At 42.4% G+C, this 16622-nt stretch overlaps 1 protein-coding gene across 1 annotated transcript in view; it reads left to right on the forward strand.

The window, feature by feature from the left end:
* Nucleotides 1-16622, forward strand: part of WWC3 (WWC family member 3) — a 127270-nt gene that overhangs the window by 60996 nt on the left and 49652 nt on the right. The window contains exons 6-8 of the mRNA XM_064277955.1: nt 8440-8569; nt 11387-11536; nt 16534-16607. Coding sequence (XP_064134025.1) covers nt 8440-8569; nt 11387-11536; nt 16534-16607 — 354 coding nt within the window. The remainder of the gene's footprint in view (nt 1-8439; nt 8570-11386; nt 11537-16533; nt 16608-16622) is intronic.

Genomic DNA, 16622 nt, shown 5'->3' on the forward strand with positions numbered 1-16622 from the left:
TAGGTTTATAGAAATATTGTACAGAAAGAACAGGTTTCCTGTATATCCCTATCCTCACTGCACTGTTTCTTCTGGTATTAACACCTTGCATTCCTGAGGTACATTTGTTAAAATTGATGAACCAATATCGATACATTATTATTAACTAGAGTCCATAGTGGAAACCCTGGTGGCGTAGTGGTTAAGTTCTATGGCTGCTAACCAAGAGGTCAGCAGTTCAGATCCGCCAGGTGCTCCTTGGAAACTCTATGGGGCAGTTCTACTCTGTCCTATAGGGTCGCTATGAGTCGGAATCGACTTGACGGCAGTGGGTTTGGTTTTGGTTTAGAGTCCATAGTTGACATTAAGCTTCACTCTTTGTGCTGTAGAGTCCTGTGGGTTTTGACAAATGCCTAAGGTCACGTGTTCGCCATTACAGTATCATGCAGAAGAGTTTCACTGCCCTAAAAATGTCCCGGGCTCCCCCTGCTCACCCCTCCTTCTCCCCTTTTTGTTTCCCGCCCTGTGAGGCTCTCAGGAGGTCTCTGTAGATCAGCCTCATAGCCTTCTTAGCAGCCAGTGTGCCTCATGCCCAGCCCCCACCCGTCTGTCAGTGGAGGTTTGTGTGTTGCTAGGATGCTGAACAGGTTTCAGCAGAGCTTCCAGACTAAGATGGACTAGGAAGAAAGGCCTGGTGATCTCCTTCCGAAAACCAGCCAAAGAAAACCTTATGGATATGACAGTATGATCTGCAGATGATCACGAGAATGGTGCAGGAGCAAACAGTGTTTTGTTCCATTGTGCGTGGGGTTGTCATGCGTCGAGGGCTGACTCGGTGGCAACTAACAATTGTCTTCTTAACTGCCCTCTAGCGTTTCCTTCTCTTCTAAAATCTGTCTTATATTTTGTATTGTGACCTTATGTTTTTATAAGTCCTATTATCACTGCTGTTCAAATCACAGAAAGAGCGCTCACCACATGTTCCAATAACCAGCTTCCATGAGGTGCTGTTTTAACCATAGGGCAAGCCACTTTGCTTCGAACCTTTTAATTGCTTGATTAACTTCCCTATGGGGGTGGTGTGAATGAAGTTAAAGTAACCATTCGTTTCCTTAAATAACAGCGGCTATACACTGCTGAGCATTTGATCCTAGAATGAGGCGTTATTAAATATCGGAAGTGTTTTCTGTCTGAGGGGATTTAGTCATTTCAGAAGAGAATGCGATTGTTCACAGTTAGAGCAGGCTTCGATTGAACAGTGTCCCATTACATAGCACATAAGGTACAGTCCATGCGAAAATGCTGGCAAGACTCAGATAACAGTAAAGCCTACAAAAATGGGGGTGGAAACAGCAAGAGCAGTGTACCTGCTGTGGGACCTGCTGTTGATCGAAGGCCTGCCAGAAGTTCTCAGAGGCTCAGTCAAGGTCCCCCGCCAGAGCTGGTGATGTAGAAGGCAGAAGCTGTGACAAAACTTCACATTCATTTGGGTTCTAATCTGTGGTATTAATGTGCACTCTATTTCGAGGCCTGGGAGGCTTTTTCAGCAAGATGTGGGGTTAAGAAGTTGTTCTGTTTTACTCTTACTTTTCCAGTACAGTTCTCTCAACATCTTAAGTTGAACACCACCTATGGAAACTTTAGGGGAGGGAAAGGTTGGTGGTAAATGTCTCTGAAATGCCTTTCAGCTATTATACTATGTTCATCATTTGAAGATGAAGCTTCACTTTCTTTTTTTTTTTCAGCCCATTTCTTTCAAAAGCCAACTTTGGGACAAAATTTGGTTATGTGGATAGTCTTTTGCTTTGACACAAATGTGGATTTGGAGGCCTTTACTTTAAGGGAATTGCTCACCCACCCATGAAGTGGATGAGTGCTGGCGTGAGGAAGCCTCAGCTGTGAATGTCACTGTACTTCTTACTGGTTGTGTGACCTTGAGCAAGTCACTTAACCTCCCTAAAGCTTAGTAGCAAAATATAGAGGGTTGAAAAGGAAACACGAGCTATGTCTGCACACCAATTTTTGTCTGTTTTTATGTTTTTTTTTAATATCTTATGTCTTTATTAGTACTGGCTTTTATTCTCTAATTTTATTTGAGATGTGAGCACTGTCTTGGGCCCTTAATTAAAATTAAAATAAGACAATTCTTTGGTAGCCACACATGTTGTGATTTTCTACATGAATTTGAGTACAATGATATTTTAGAAAATCCTGAGAAATTAAGCATGCCGTCTGAATTTGACTAAACTTCAGTTGTATAGGACTTTTAAAGAAGAGAGAACTCTCAAATAAGTGAGTTTTACAGATGTGAAGGAAGAGAGGTTACCTTTCCTTTGAAGTTTTTTTTAGATGAAGATTTATTACAATTGAAAAATGGCCATGGTTTGAGTTGTATGAAACGTACTTTGCACATATGAAAACCTATGAGCCAAGTTTGCCTAGCTTCTACAGGGGTGTGATTGGTGACACTCTCAGCAGTGTGCATACATAGTAGGAAGAAGCATTGCGCACACTGATCAGATGCAAGTTTTCGAGTTGGGAGATGTGCAGTTGGATCTTGGGCTCCTTAGTTAGTCTCTCCGAGCCTCAATGTATTCATTATAAAGGCTAAGATGATTATATTTATCTCTAAGGTGGTCGAGAGGATTAAAAGAGAGAACAAATATAAAACACGTAATAAGACTCAGTCACCTTACCAGGTGATAGATCTAGCTATTTTTATATACTAGTTCTTGATGGTATGTCAGAGCTATCTAGAGCTTTGAGACTGTGTTATATCATGGCTTTTACACTTAAAAAAAGGAAAGATTTTTTGAGATGTAATTCACTTACCACACAATTCACCCGTATCAAGTGTACAATTCAGTCGTCACAGATACATGCGACCATCACCACAGTCAATTTTAGAACATTTCCATCACTTAAAAAAGGAGCCTCACAACTTTAACTATCACTCCTCCCATTTCCTCATCCCCCAATGCCCTAAACCAAAACCAAACCCATTGCCCTTGAGTTGATTCTGACTCCTAGCGACCCTATAGGACAGAGTAGAACTGCCCCATAGGGTTGCAAGGAGCGGCTGGTGCATTCGAACTGCCAGCCTTTTGATTAGCAGCCATAGTTCTTAACCACTGGGCCACCAGGGCTCCTAGGCAACCACTAATCTACTTCGTGTCTCTATAGATTTTCATATTCTGGACATTTCTTTTGAATAGAATTATACAATATGTGGCCCTTTGTTATTGGCTGCTTTCACTCAGCGTGATGTTTTCGAGGTTCAAGCATGCTGTAACAAGGGTCAAGCGGGCTGTAACATGAATCGGTTTTTCATTCTTTTTTATGGCTGAACAGCATTCCACTGTATGGATGAACCACATTGTGTTTATCTGTTCATCACTTGATGGACATTTGAGTTGGTTCTGCCTTTTGGCTATTATAAATAATGCTGCTATAAACATCCATTTGCTCCTTTTTTTAACAGTGGAATCTTTTTCACTGTTGCTCCCTATAAACAACAGCTTATATGGAACTGGAATATATAAGACTGAGCAAAGAGGAGCTACTCGTTGAAGCAGGGGTGAGGGTTTCTGAGCCCCCTTAGCTACTCCTGTCTCCCCACTCCAGGACACCCTCACAACAGGGGAAAAACAACTGTTGGAGTCCAGTCTTCTTATTTTTTCAGATAAGACTTAGCTCTTCTTCAAGGTCTCAGAGCCACATGCAGTGAGCCACCATCAGTACCCAGGCCCCTTCCCTCGTGGTCAGTTTCTGTTCTCACGACTGCTCTGCCGTGTCTACTGATGGACTCAATTCCAGGGACTGCTGATCCTGCTCCTGTCGGAAATTGGGCCTTGTTTTCCTTTGTGTGGCAGCCATTCCCATCCTATAATTCAGTGCCTTGAGAGGCTGCTGGGTCCCTTCCAAGATTTCCTGATGGCCACACTGTCAGGATTTATAGCTCCTAAAAGCTGTAAGTAAATCATGTTTAAGTATAAAACCGAGCTGACATGGTTAGAGTCTCATATTGCAGCCTTAACAATGGGTATGTGTCCGTAACCTATATGGATATTCGATTAGCATTTATTTCCAGGCACTTGAAAAAAATTTATTTAATGTGGTAGAGCTTCATCGCTCTCTGTGGGTATTAGTGCAGTGTGGGGATTTATTTGCTGTAGTTCTGATGTAGGAGAAGCAGGTAGAACCGGTTAGCAGAGGTGCTAGAGAACAACCCGATTTTTCTGACTTCGGACTTGCTGTCTGGAAATGGGGTAATAACCCTCTTCGACAGACTTCATTAGATTCGATGTGTTGTGGTTCGTGAACCACATGTGGTTCATTTAATTTCCAATTAAAAATGCATATATCGGAAGGCCCCTTTATCAGAAGATGAATACAAGGAGCCATTATTACGTAAATGAGTCTAGATTTTCCGTGAGAGAAAAGTTGGGCCACTTTGTTGGCAGATTTAGTGCTGTGAGATGTACGGCCTTGTATTTCTGCCTTGCGTCAGAGACTCTTCGCTTTCCGTTCTCTCCATAGAGTGTCTAAAATGGAAAAACACATGGGCTTTCCCTGTGCTTTGTGTGTTCTGCCGTCATATGTCTTGGCGTTTCTGGTATCCCTGTAAGACAAACCGCACTCTACAGGGGCCTCCCCCCAGCCCGCACTCCCCAACTGGAGATGGAATGCAAAAGTTTCATCTCTGTTTCTGGTGTTGCTTTGTCTGTGAACAATTTAGTGCAGAAATGGTTCTCTGTCACAAGTCTTTCTACTGTCGATTCAGAGGATATTTAGAAATGTGTAGAGGACGTGTGAGTTTAATTTAGTTGTTGTTGTTAGCTGCCATTGAGTCGGCCCCTGACTCGTGGTGACCCCATGTGCAATGCGATCGGACCATTGTGATCCATAGGGTTTTCATTGGCTGATTTTCAGAAGCAGGTCACCAGGCCTTTCTTCCTAGTCCATCTTAGTCTGGAAGCTCTGTTGAAACCTGTTCAGCATCATGGCGACAGGCAAGCCTCCACTGACATGTGGGTGGTGTCCTCACATGAGGTGCATTGGCCCAGAATAGAACCTGAGTCTCCCAAAAGGAAGGCAGGAATTTTACCACTGAGCCACCACTGCCCTGTCCGTTTCATTATGACAGTTATATAGCGTCCATCCGCTAATAATTAGTATGAAAACAGGCTCCAGCCTAGTGGTTCTAGGACCTGGTTGATGAATTAAGAAATCTTCTAGTTCCATCTGTAGGGGGACCCAGGACACTGTATTTTTTTTTTTTTAACTTCACAGATGGTTTTGGTGGTCAGCTAGGTTTGGGAACCCCATCCTAAGCCTGGTACCTTCACAAAGTCACCAAGACTCCTGGGTGTTGAGACTTCTTCAGGTGACAGTTAATTTGCATCAGAGCTAAGCCCTGACTTCTGGGTCTGTTCCCTTTCCATTATACCTGTTGGCCGTATAGCATGCCCTGCATAACATTGTGGGTCAGAAAGTAAAAGGCCTCTCGTGGGTATCGCAGTTGACCTGTAGGCCTGTGTAAGGCAACAGCAGTGAGTGATAAAGCCAGTCATTGTGGTGGAAGTGGGGCCGGTTTTGAGGGACAATATAAAAGAATTTTCAAAATGTATAAAGGATTAATATTCCTGCTGTGCCACTGTCCCTGTCCTTGCTATGGCTACCACTTTTTAACAGCCATCACTATGCTAAGTGCCATCACTATGCTAAGAGCATTTTATATTCGATGGCTAAATCTCACGATGCCCCTCAGGGTGCTGTGAAGTATTAAAGCTTACCACCTTGATCTTTCAGATGAACTCTTTTGTGAAGGTGCCAACTCTGGGCTTTCATGAGAGCAGAGAGAAAGGAAAAAAAAGTGTCCACATCCCAGACTTTTCTTCTTTCTCTCTTAGTTTATCTTGCTGCACCAAACACTCTTATGCTTAAGAATACATGTACTTTTAAAAAAGTTATTTATTTTTTGTTATTGTTGAGAATATACACCAATCCGACAATTTCTACATGTATAGTTCAGTGACATTGATTACATCCTTCAAGTTGTGCAACTATGCTTACCCTCCTTTTCCGAATTAATACACGTACTGTTTGATAAAGTTGTGTAAGTCAAGAATTCTGCTTTGTAGGAACAATCAAGGAAATATGTGTCTTAGAAACTTAAGAGTCTGTACACTTGAAGCATTCTGGGCATGCTCAGAAGAGCAGGTGGTATTTGGATTTAGGGGTGTTGCCACTTGATGTTTGGGGTCCAGTGGTATGCTCGTATCCACTGTCTGCATGAAAGTGCTCAGGACTCTTTCCATAAACATTTTATTTGTACCTGATGGGCAACAGCCATGCTGTCTAACTCTAGTGCCCTTATTCCCAAGGAGCGAATGGGTTCCTGCTGCTTGTTTTATTTGCCCTGCTCCTATTTCAAGGGTGCCGATTATTCAAATACCTCTCGTGCCAAGTTTTGTTGTGAGTTGTGATATATGCTGCAGGGAATTTGTTAATGATAGAGAAGGACTGGAGTTGGTAAATCATTGACTTTTCCTACCATAAATGAGTAGATTCAACGTTACCCTGATAATGACAATCACCGCAAACATTATACACCTGGCATCCTGCCCAATGAGCCCTTCCCTTGCTTTTCCTCATTAAGTTTCTCACCTACCCTAGAAGAGAAATATTTTTAGCACCTCCATTTACACATAAGGAAACAGGTGTAAAGAGGTGGAGTAGCCTGCCCAAGGTCCCATCGCTACTGAATGGTAGTGCTGGAATGTGGCACATATTCGCTGGCACGCTGGGATGTTTTTGTGAGTGAAAAGTAGAGAACTTTGGGTTGGTAGTCAAGGATCCAGCTTTTCAGGATAACACGGGGAAAACATTTAGAACCAGAACCCATGTTACGGTAGATTTGGAACCTAGAACATAAGCTAAGTACTTTCCAGAAGAGGAGTTTGTTCCATTTCTAGAGCAAAGTTTTACAACTTCTTTAGCCCTGAGGGCTACCAAGGCTCAAGACTTAGACGTGATTTGAAAAAGGATAGGCTACAGAAAGACTGTCTGCTCTTTGAAACCAGAGCCAAGTCTTGTTTTGTACAGTGTTCTGCCCCTACCACACAGAACCAGGCCTGGCATGCGCAAGTGTTGAATGGATACATGGATGTTTGAGTAGACAGACAGACAGACAGACAGACAGACATTTGAATGGAAGGATGGGTATTTGGATGGATGGATGGAGGGAGGGAGGAAGGAAGGATATTTAGAAGGATAAATACATTCATATGTGGATGGATGGATGGGAGGATATTTGGATGGATGGATGTTTGGAGGGATGCACTGATGGATGCATGGATGAATGGAAATAAGGAAGGAAAGAAGGATGAATGAAGGATGGATGGATGGATGGGAGGGAGGGAGGGAGGGAGGAAGGAAGGAAGGATATTTAGAAGGATAAATACATTCATGCATGGATGGATGGATGGGAGGATATTTGGACCGAGGGATGCACTGATGGACGCATGGATGAATGGAAATAAGGAAGGAAAGAAGGATGACGGATGGATGGATGGAAGGAAGGAAGGAAGCACGGAAGGATGGAAGGAAGGAAGGAAGCATGGAAGGATGGATGGATGGATGGATATATGGAAGGATGGATGGCTATACGGAAGGATGGATGGAAGCATGGAAGGAAGGAAGGAAACATGGAAGGATGGATGGATGGATGGATGGATGGATGGATGGATGGATGGATGGATGGATGGATGGATGGATGGATGGATGGATATATGGAAGGATGGATATATGGAAGGATGGATGGATATATGGAAGGATGGATGGATGCATGGATATATGGAAGGATGGATGGATGCATGGATAGATAGATATTTGAATGGAAGGAAAGAATTGAGAAGGCGGGTAGGAGAGAGTAATAAATGAGAACCAAAGTTAAATAAGAGAGATAAATAGAGAAGACAGAATTTTCCAACTTTTGCTAAAGGCACCATTATTGAAAGTTCTTTACTTTCTGCTGTTTCCCATGTATTTTCCTTGCACATAGATCTCATTTGTATGTCTATTATGCATTTTTGACCACTAACCTAGATGCTGAGGATGAACAAATAAGACACAGTCCTACTCTCAGGGAGTTTACAATCTTGGGAAATTACTAAAGCCAATTATCTCATTGCTTTATCGTTAGTAGAGAACATGGGCATTCTCACTGGAGTATTCTCACCTGCGTAGGATTCTCATGGAGCAAAGGAAGTCGTCCACCCAGCAGAGTTGCATTTCTTTGCATTTACCACAAGGAAGGAAGGTTTTATGGCCATCTGTCTTTCTCTTTGCCAAAACGTTGTTTTTAATGGTCTTACCTTTCTGTGAAGCTTTTTTGGCTTGTTTAATGAAATCTTAGGATCTCATGTGGAATGACTCTTATTTTTCTTTCTTAACCAGGATTGACCGTAAGATGTCAAGTGCTCACACCAACTATAAGCTGGACGAGGCACAGGCCATCATGAATGAGCTCCGGACCATCAAGAAAGCCATTTGTACAGGCGAGAAGGAGAGGCGGGATCTGATGCAGGTGAGAGGCAGGGATGCAGCTGCTCCTCAGAGCCACTGTCTAGTCATCTGGCTTGTCTAAAAAAAATATAATATTTTCATATATCTATATATTGTAAAAGAGCCCTGATGGCGCAGACGGTTAGGAGCTCAACTGCTAACTGAAAGTTCAGTGGTTTGAACCCACCCAGCGGCTCTGCAGGAGAAAGACCTGGCAATGTGCTCCCATAAAAACTCCAGCCAAGAAAACCCTATGGGGCAGTTCTCCTCTGTCACATGGGGTCGCTATGAGTCAGAATCCACTCGATGCACACAACAACAGCAACAAACAGCAACTCAACATATATATGTATATGTAAAATATGTTTTAAAATAGGTATGTTAGCTGCCTAGGGCTGCCATAACAAAGAATCACAAGCCAGATGGTTTAGAACAATGAGAATATATTCTCTCACAATTCTGGAGGCCAGAAGTCCAAAGTCAAGGTGTCAGCAGGGCCATGCTCTCTCTAAAGGCTCTAGGGAAGAATCTTCCCTTGCCTTTTCTAGCTTCTGGTGGTTGCTGGCAATCCTGGCATTCCTCGGCTTATAGACATATCACCGCTATCTCTGCCTCCGTTGCCACGTGGCTTTCTCCCTGTGTCTCAATTCATTCTTCTTAGAAGGGCACCAGTCACTGGATTGAGGGCCCACCTAATCCAGTATGGCCATACCTTAATTACTTTTGCACAGGCCCTATTTCTAAATAAGGTCACATTTACAGGTACCGGAGGTTAGAACCTGAGCATATCTTTTTGGGGGGCACAGTTCAACTGACAGCAGTAGATAATACATTCACATTCTTCAACAATCAAAATAATGGAAAAGGTGTGTGATAAGAAGTCTTCCTGTCCACCCTGTTCTGACTACTTTGATTGATTGATTGAGCACCCGTCCCATTTTTGCACAGACACACAGAAATAGGAATGCGTGTTCAGCTGCCCTCCCACACAGCTTGGGACTTTGCACACTGCCCTACACTCACTCATGTGACCACACTGTCCCCTTCCTTTTCCCATATGTGTACACAAGGAGCTGCTTCATTCCTTTGATGTGGCCGCCTGGTGTTCCACCATGTGGATGTTTTTAAATTACATAGCCGGGAGTATTGAGCTTTTGCAGTTTTGCAAGTGAGCGCATGCTGGTCTTTCTGCTTGACGTTGAAATGCATTCAGGTGCTTCTTTTTCCGTCACCACACTAAATGAATCCCTAGTGCCTGGAAGGCCTGTGTCTAGATTCTGTGGAATGTACGACGTGCCAGCTCAGACTCAAAGGCCAAATGAGACAGGCGCACAAATAATGACTGGGTTTGGTGGTGTTTCCTGAAGCCAAGGCAGTGGGCTGATTGCTTCAAGTCACTTGGTGCATGTTAAAAATGCAGATTACAAGGCTCCGCCCCAGGCCTACTGAATTAGATAGAGCCTTGGAAGACAGAACCCCAAAATCCATATGTACAAATAACCTCTCCGGGTCATGATAAGTGAATGATGACTTATTAGAGTTTCTTGAAGCAATAGTGACAACAGGAACAGCTGCTGTTTCTGAGGCCTCCGTGTGGGCTGCAGTCGAACATCCATTCTCTATATAAGGCAAGCCCAAGCCCTGATGTGGCCCAGGGTCTCTCCTGGTGGGGACACAGAGGTGTCCCCCTGGACAATCAAGCAGGGCGCCCTGCCCTGGCCTCTCTAAGGCCACAATGTACAGGGCTGGGATAAGCCAACCTGTTGCCTTGCTTGGGTTCCCTGCCATGGAGGCAGGAGATAGAATTTCTGGAAGACGCTTCAGGCCCCAGCATCTTCTTGGAAGTCTCTGTGTTCGAGAAGCTCCAGGGAGAGGCACAGGCAAAGTTCTCTTCCATTAAAATTAAATAATTCCTTTTGTCTTTCTTATCCTAACTCAACACTGTTAACCCATGGCAAGACGACTACATACAGCCAGGTAGTCTAGGGCCAGCTACATGAGTCATTCTGCACCTGGCTGCTCTGATTCTTGTGTTTGTAGTAATGTCTCTTTCTGCCATTTCTTCAAAAGTCTGAAGAAATGGTAGAAAATCTGATTTCCACACCGAATTGTTCCAGTGCCAGAATACATACTCTAACTTTTCACAAATTAACATCATATGGGAGTCCCTGGGTAGTACAGATGGTTGATGCACTTGGCTGCTAACCAGACGGTTGGCGGTTCAAGTCCACCCAGAAGCACCTTGGAAGAAGGGCCTGCTGATTAGCCATTGAAAACCCCATTGGAGCACAGATCTACCCTGACACACATGGGGTCGCCATGAGTTGGAATTGACTCCACAGCAACTGATTGAGCACTCGTAAGAGATTACCTTTGACCATGTAGAATTATGACTTAAAAACCAGGTTATGGAAATAGGCAAGCATCATCTGAGAGATGTTTTCGTCCTCTGTGCGGTTTATCTATTAAGATCTCGAGCGGGTATTAATCTTTCTCAGACTCATTCACTCATAGAGAGTTTCGTATTGAATTGCTCATGTTTTTCTTTAGGAAATATGAAGGTTTAAAAAATAGTGAAAATGGTCCCACAATTGTTCTCTGTATATAGAGTCCCACGTTGCCAGGATGACTCAGTCTCTATCTCATTTAAATGACGAAGAATCTTCTTAAAGGAGCATGTGGTGAAAAACATTTCTTTTGAATGTAATGATGGGGGCCAGAGTGGGAAAAATCTCTCGTAATCAAGTAGCAGACCTAGAAGCAAAGCAGAAAGGCTCCTCCTAAGGGGAGGATCAGCACTGACATCTCTATTCAAATCTCTTGTCTCATTCTATTCCAGAGCCTGGCTAAGCTTACCGATGGCTTCAAGAATAGCTTCTCTCTTACCGACTCTCTACAAGATTTTCCTCCCAATCCGGGCGTGCTTGTCGATTCCTGTTTACCTCAACAGTTCTGTGATGCTGGGTCTCAGACTGATATCATTGGAGAGGTATACTTTCCCGGGGAAAAGAACGAGGGTGCTGAAAGAGAAGAGGGTGGCTTTTGTGTTCCCATCACTCGTTTTGTTTAATTTTCCATTTTCACGTCAGAATTATTTTGGCTTTGGTGCAGTTCAGTTTGAAGAGAAAATAACTGTGTCTCACATCCAGCTGAGAAGGCTCAATGGCATGGGAGGCAGTTGAACTGCTTAGTGCCTCTAACCTTGTGATTTGGATGCTTACAAATGGCAGAATCCTTTTGAAACTTGAGTTTAAATGTTTTCTTGACAGACATACGACTTTTTTGAGTACAGGTTGGCAAACTATTTCTGTAGAGGACCAGATAGTAAATATTTTTGGCTTTGTGGGCCATGTGGTCTCTGTCGAAACTACTTAACTCTGCCGCAGTACTGCAAAAGTAGCCACAGATGATATGTAAATGAATGTCTGTGGCTGTGTGCCAATAAAACTTTATTTACAAAAACAAGTGATCAGCCCGTGCGGAGTTGGCTGGCTTCAACCAGTGATTCCTAAAGGCTTTTTGTAGCTGAGCCACCCTAGAATTATATTCAAATGCTGTTTCTTATTCCTCTAACAGAATGTCAGGAAATTGAATTAAAATTAATTTTGTGTGAGACTTGGAAGGATTCTATAATGCCGCTTTTGTTAATTTGCAAAGCCTTAAGTTAGACAGAAAAACAAGGTTGGCAATCACTATTTGAAGCAGGGTGGTGAATATTTACAGACACTGCTGTCGTAATGTCAGTGAGGGGACTTTCACATTCATTTGCTACCACATGGAAAAGCAGTTTGGACTGTTTCTTTTTTTTTTTTTTTAGGGCTTATTAAGATGAGGTATCAATGGAATGCAGAAGACAAAAAAAAAAGACAACAGAAAAAATATGGAACACTCAGGGTTTTAAATAATTAGCCAATTTAAAGTTTTGTCAGTAGTGCCTCTTCGAGGTGCATAATATAATAAATAATGACTCTTTATGTCTTGGATTTTCTGAAACAGTCCCAATTTCAATTTTCTCCTTATTGTTCTCAAAAGTATACTTGTGACCATGTGTCTCCTTTGGTTTAAAGAATATGGTCACCATCTTTAACCCAGAGAAAGAAGAATCTCTAAGTCAGAAATGCCCAGCCTTTTGCCTAAAGATTTCAGAGCGAGGGAAGGAAAGAAGTACAAGAGTCATTGAATTCCTTAAGTAATTCATTGCTTCTTATCATATGGTTAAGGTCCCTGGGTAGCGCAAACAATTTGTGCTCAACTACTAACCTAAAGGTTGGCAGTTTGAACCCACCCAGTGGTGCCACAGAATAAAGGCCTGGTGATCACCTTCCATAAAGATTACAACCAAGAAAACCCCATGGAGCAGTTCTACCCTGTAACACATGGGGTCACCATGAGTCGGAATTGGCTTGACGGCAACTGGAGTTTTTTGGGGAGTTTATCATAAGATTAGAATTAGAATTGAGATACTCTTAACTAGTTTGTGAGAAACAGGTAAGCTTGAAGGCTTCCTAATGATTTAGGTAGGATGTTCTAAAAATGTTCACTGGGCAGTGGCTGGTTATGCTGTTGTAATAATGCTAGTAGTACACTGTCATTGCTTATAAGCCTATGTAGTGTACGGGGGCTGGCATTGGGCTGACAGCTTTCTGGCTGCCAACAAAATTAAACATTTTTCCCACCCGTTTTAGAGGTGAAGAGACCAAGGTGTAAGGTTACCTAATATCAGATAGCTAGGGAAAAGCAGATCTGGGTTTGAATCTACTTCGCTGACCCCTAAACCCCTGTACTTTCTACTCCATTTTGTTACTGTAGAAAAATGTAGCAAAGGCTACAACTTAGTGTATTAGTTAGCTATTACTGCATAACAAATTATCTTAAAACCTACCTAGTAGCTTAATACAGTACACTTTTATTATCTCACATTTTTATGGGTCAGGAGTCTGAGCTGGCTCCCCTGCTTCAGGGTCTCTCACAAGGCTGCAGTCAAGGTGCCAGGGCTAAGCTCTCACCCAAAGGCTTGACTGAGGAAGGATCCACTCCCAAGCTCACATGACTGTGTTCAGGATTCAGTTCCTCACAGGTTGTTGGGCTGAGGACCTCAGTTCCTTGCCATGTGGACCTCTCCAACGGGGCAGCTTGCTGCATCAAAGCTTGCAAACTGAGAAGGCTGTTAGCAAGATGGGAGGCCCAGTCTTTTGTAACCTACTCACGGCAATGACTTTCTATCACCTTTGCTGTATTCCCTTGGTTAAAGTCAAGTCACTAGGCCCAGCCCACTCTCAAGTGGAAGGGATTGTACAATACCAGGTCTGGTCTGCCTGTCACACTTGGTTAATGCCTCAAGTCAGTGGGTAGGTATTTGTGTATATCATACACGCTTTTTGAGACCAGGGATTTGCAACCACAGATTTGTAGGCAATATAGGCAAACCTTGGAATTTAGCAGTTGGGGTACATGATGTTGGCGTGTGAGGCAGGAGCCTATTGAATGGTTTTGGCTGTAGGCTTCTTCTTTTTTGACTAAGACATCCATTTTATTCTCAAAGAAGAGTGCTAAAACGAAGCTTAGAGGTCTATGCTTAGAAGTGTATTGGGCTTGATGAAGTTGACTGAGGGGTCTCTAGTAAAGATGGTGATGAGGTGACAAGTAGCTCATCCCCACCGCAGGTAGTTTCCAGAAGGTGATGCTGCGGCCTAAATATGTTTCTGCTGAGGAGATTGTGGAGGGGGACGTCAGCTGAAACTGTGCAAATGTATAGAACTGTGGCTTATCTCAGGGGGTATGTTTAGTCCCTCGAAAGGCACTTGTTGATCTTGTCATTCAAGGCAGTAAAGGTATAAAGAAATTCCTCATCAGCATGTAGCAAAGCTCCTGTCAATAAATTCATCACTGATCATTCAAGTAGGATATTTTCAAATACTTGCTGGTATGAGGTTACTAAAACAGCCTAAATGCCAATCAGCAGATGGATGAACCAAATGTGGCCTATATTACTCAGCCATATAGAGTGATGACGCTCTGATATATGCCATAACATGGATGAACCTTGAAAACGTGATGCTGAGTGAAGTCAGTCAGACACAAAAGGACAAATGTATGATCCCACTTACATGAAATATCTAGAATAGGCAAGTGTATAAGAACCGAAGTTTATTGGTGGTTACCATGGGCTAGATGGAGGGAGTGGGGGAGGAGGGCTCATTGTTTAGAAGACACTGAACTTCAGGTAACGGTGATGGAAAAATTTGGAAATGGATAGCGATGGTGGTTGCACAACATGATGAACATAATTAATGTCACTGAATTGTACATGTGAAGAGTGTTGAAATGGCAAGTGTTTTGTTCTGTATACATTTACCACAATAAAAAATTAAAAAAAAAGACTTAGTGGTTCTGGTATATGGTCTAGGAAGGTCAGATCCACCAATGGAGCCAGTTGATTGAAAATACAATTGTAGGCTATTCCCAGGAATGAAGGAAGAAGTAACCAAGATGAGCTACATTTATCCTGCAAACAAGTCCTTTTGGTTTTGTATGGGATTTGGTTCACTTCCATGTTATTGGTATGAAAAATATTTAAGTACAGCTACTGGTTGTGTTGTGATTTCAAGTCCTGGATGATTCTCCCCAACGCCAGGCATTTCCATACCATGGTCCCTTCCCTTTTACCTTTCATTGTGTAATACACCGTGTGACCTTGGAAGGAGTCCTGTAGCCCACACCTCACACAGCTAGTCTGTCTTCTTCAGATCTTGTGCCTTCTGAGTGGAACATCATTGTGTTAGATGTATTGAGGACCTGGAGGCAATGGGATTAAGCTTTTTGCCTTTGTATCAACTTTTACTAAGTGATTCTCTATTTTCTTTTTTGTTTTTATTGAGGTGAAATCCACATAACATAAACGTAACCATTAACCAGGTTAAAGTGTACAATTCAGTGGCATTTTAGTACAGTGTTTTGAAACCACTACCTTCATCTAGTTCCAGAACATTCTTATCACCCTCAAGGGATACCACAGACCCATTAAGCAATCACTCCCCATTCCCTACAACCCCTAGCCCTAAACCGAAACCAAACCCATTGCCATCGAGTCGATCGATTCTGACTAATAGCAACCCTATATAGGACAGAGTAGAACTGCCCCATAGGGTTTCCAAGGAGTGGCTGGTGGATTTGAACTGCCGACCTTTTAGTTTGCAGCCGTAGCTCTTAACCACTGCACTACCAGGGCTCCTGTTTCATACAAATGGAGTAATAAACTTTGTGGCTTCTTGCGCTCAGCATAATGTTTTTGACATTCACCCACACTGTATCCCTATCTCTTTTAAATCTTCTTTTGTTGTTGCTTGGAATTACACAATGGAGGAATATACTTCCACTATAAAAAAAAAAAAATTCACGACTTTGGAGAAAGCAAAAGTATTCCAACCCCACCAGCTAGAGGTCTCTGCAGAGTATTATTTAGTGAGTTTCTTTCTAGACCTTTTCCAATTTGAAAGAAAAGAAGGTTCTCCATTGTTGCTGATTGTTGAAATGAATTTTCTATTTTGAAAATATGTTTTTTTATAATTTACTGTGGATACATATATCAAAACATTTGCCATTTAAACACTTCTTAAGTGTATTTTTTTTTAAGTGTATAGCTCAGTAACAGTAATTCCATTCACCATGTTGTTAAACCATCACCATTGTCCATTTCTAAAAGTTTTCCATAATCCCAAACAGAAACTCAGTAGCCCTGAAGCAATAATTTGCCATTCCTCCCATTCCTCCTCCGTTCCACCCGCCCCTGGTAACTACTCGTAAACTTTGGTCTCTAGACACTTGCCTATTTTAAAAATTTCATATAAATGAGGTCATACAATATTTGTCCCTTTATGTCTGACCTATCTCACTCAGCATCATGTTTTCAAGATTCATCATGTTGTATTAAAAATATGTTTTTAATATGTTTTCCTTCTTTTTTTTTTTTGCTTCTGTTCCTGAAAGTTTGTCTTTGATGATAAAACAAGACTTGTAGACCGAGTCCGACTTAACTGGCAGTATGAAGAAGCCAGAAAGAGGTAAGAAGCTTTTTT

This window comes from Loxodonta africana, chromosome X (assembly GCF_030014295.1).
Source record: "Loxodonta africana isolate mLoxAfr1 chromosome X, mLoxAfr1.hap2, whole genome shotgun sequence".
Taxonomy (NCBI): domain Eukaryota; kingdom Metazoa; phylum Chordata; class Mammalia; order Proboscidea; family Elephantidae; genus Loxodonta; species Loxodonta africana.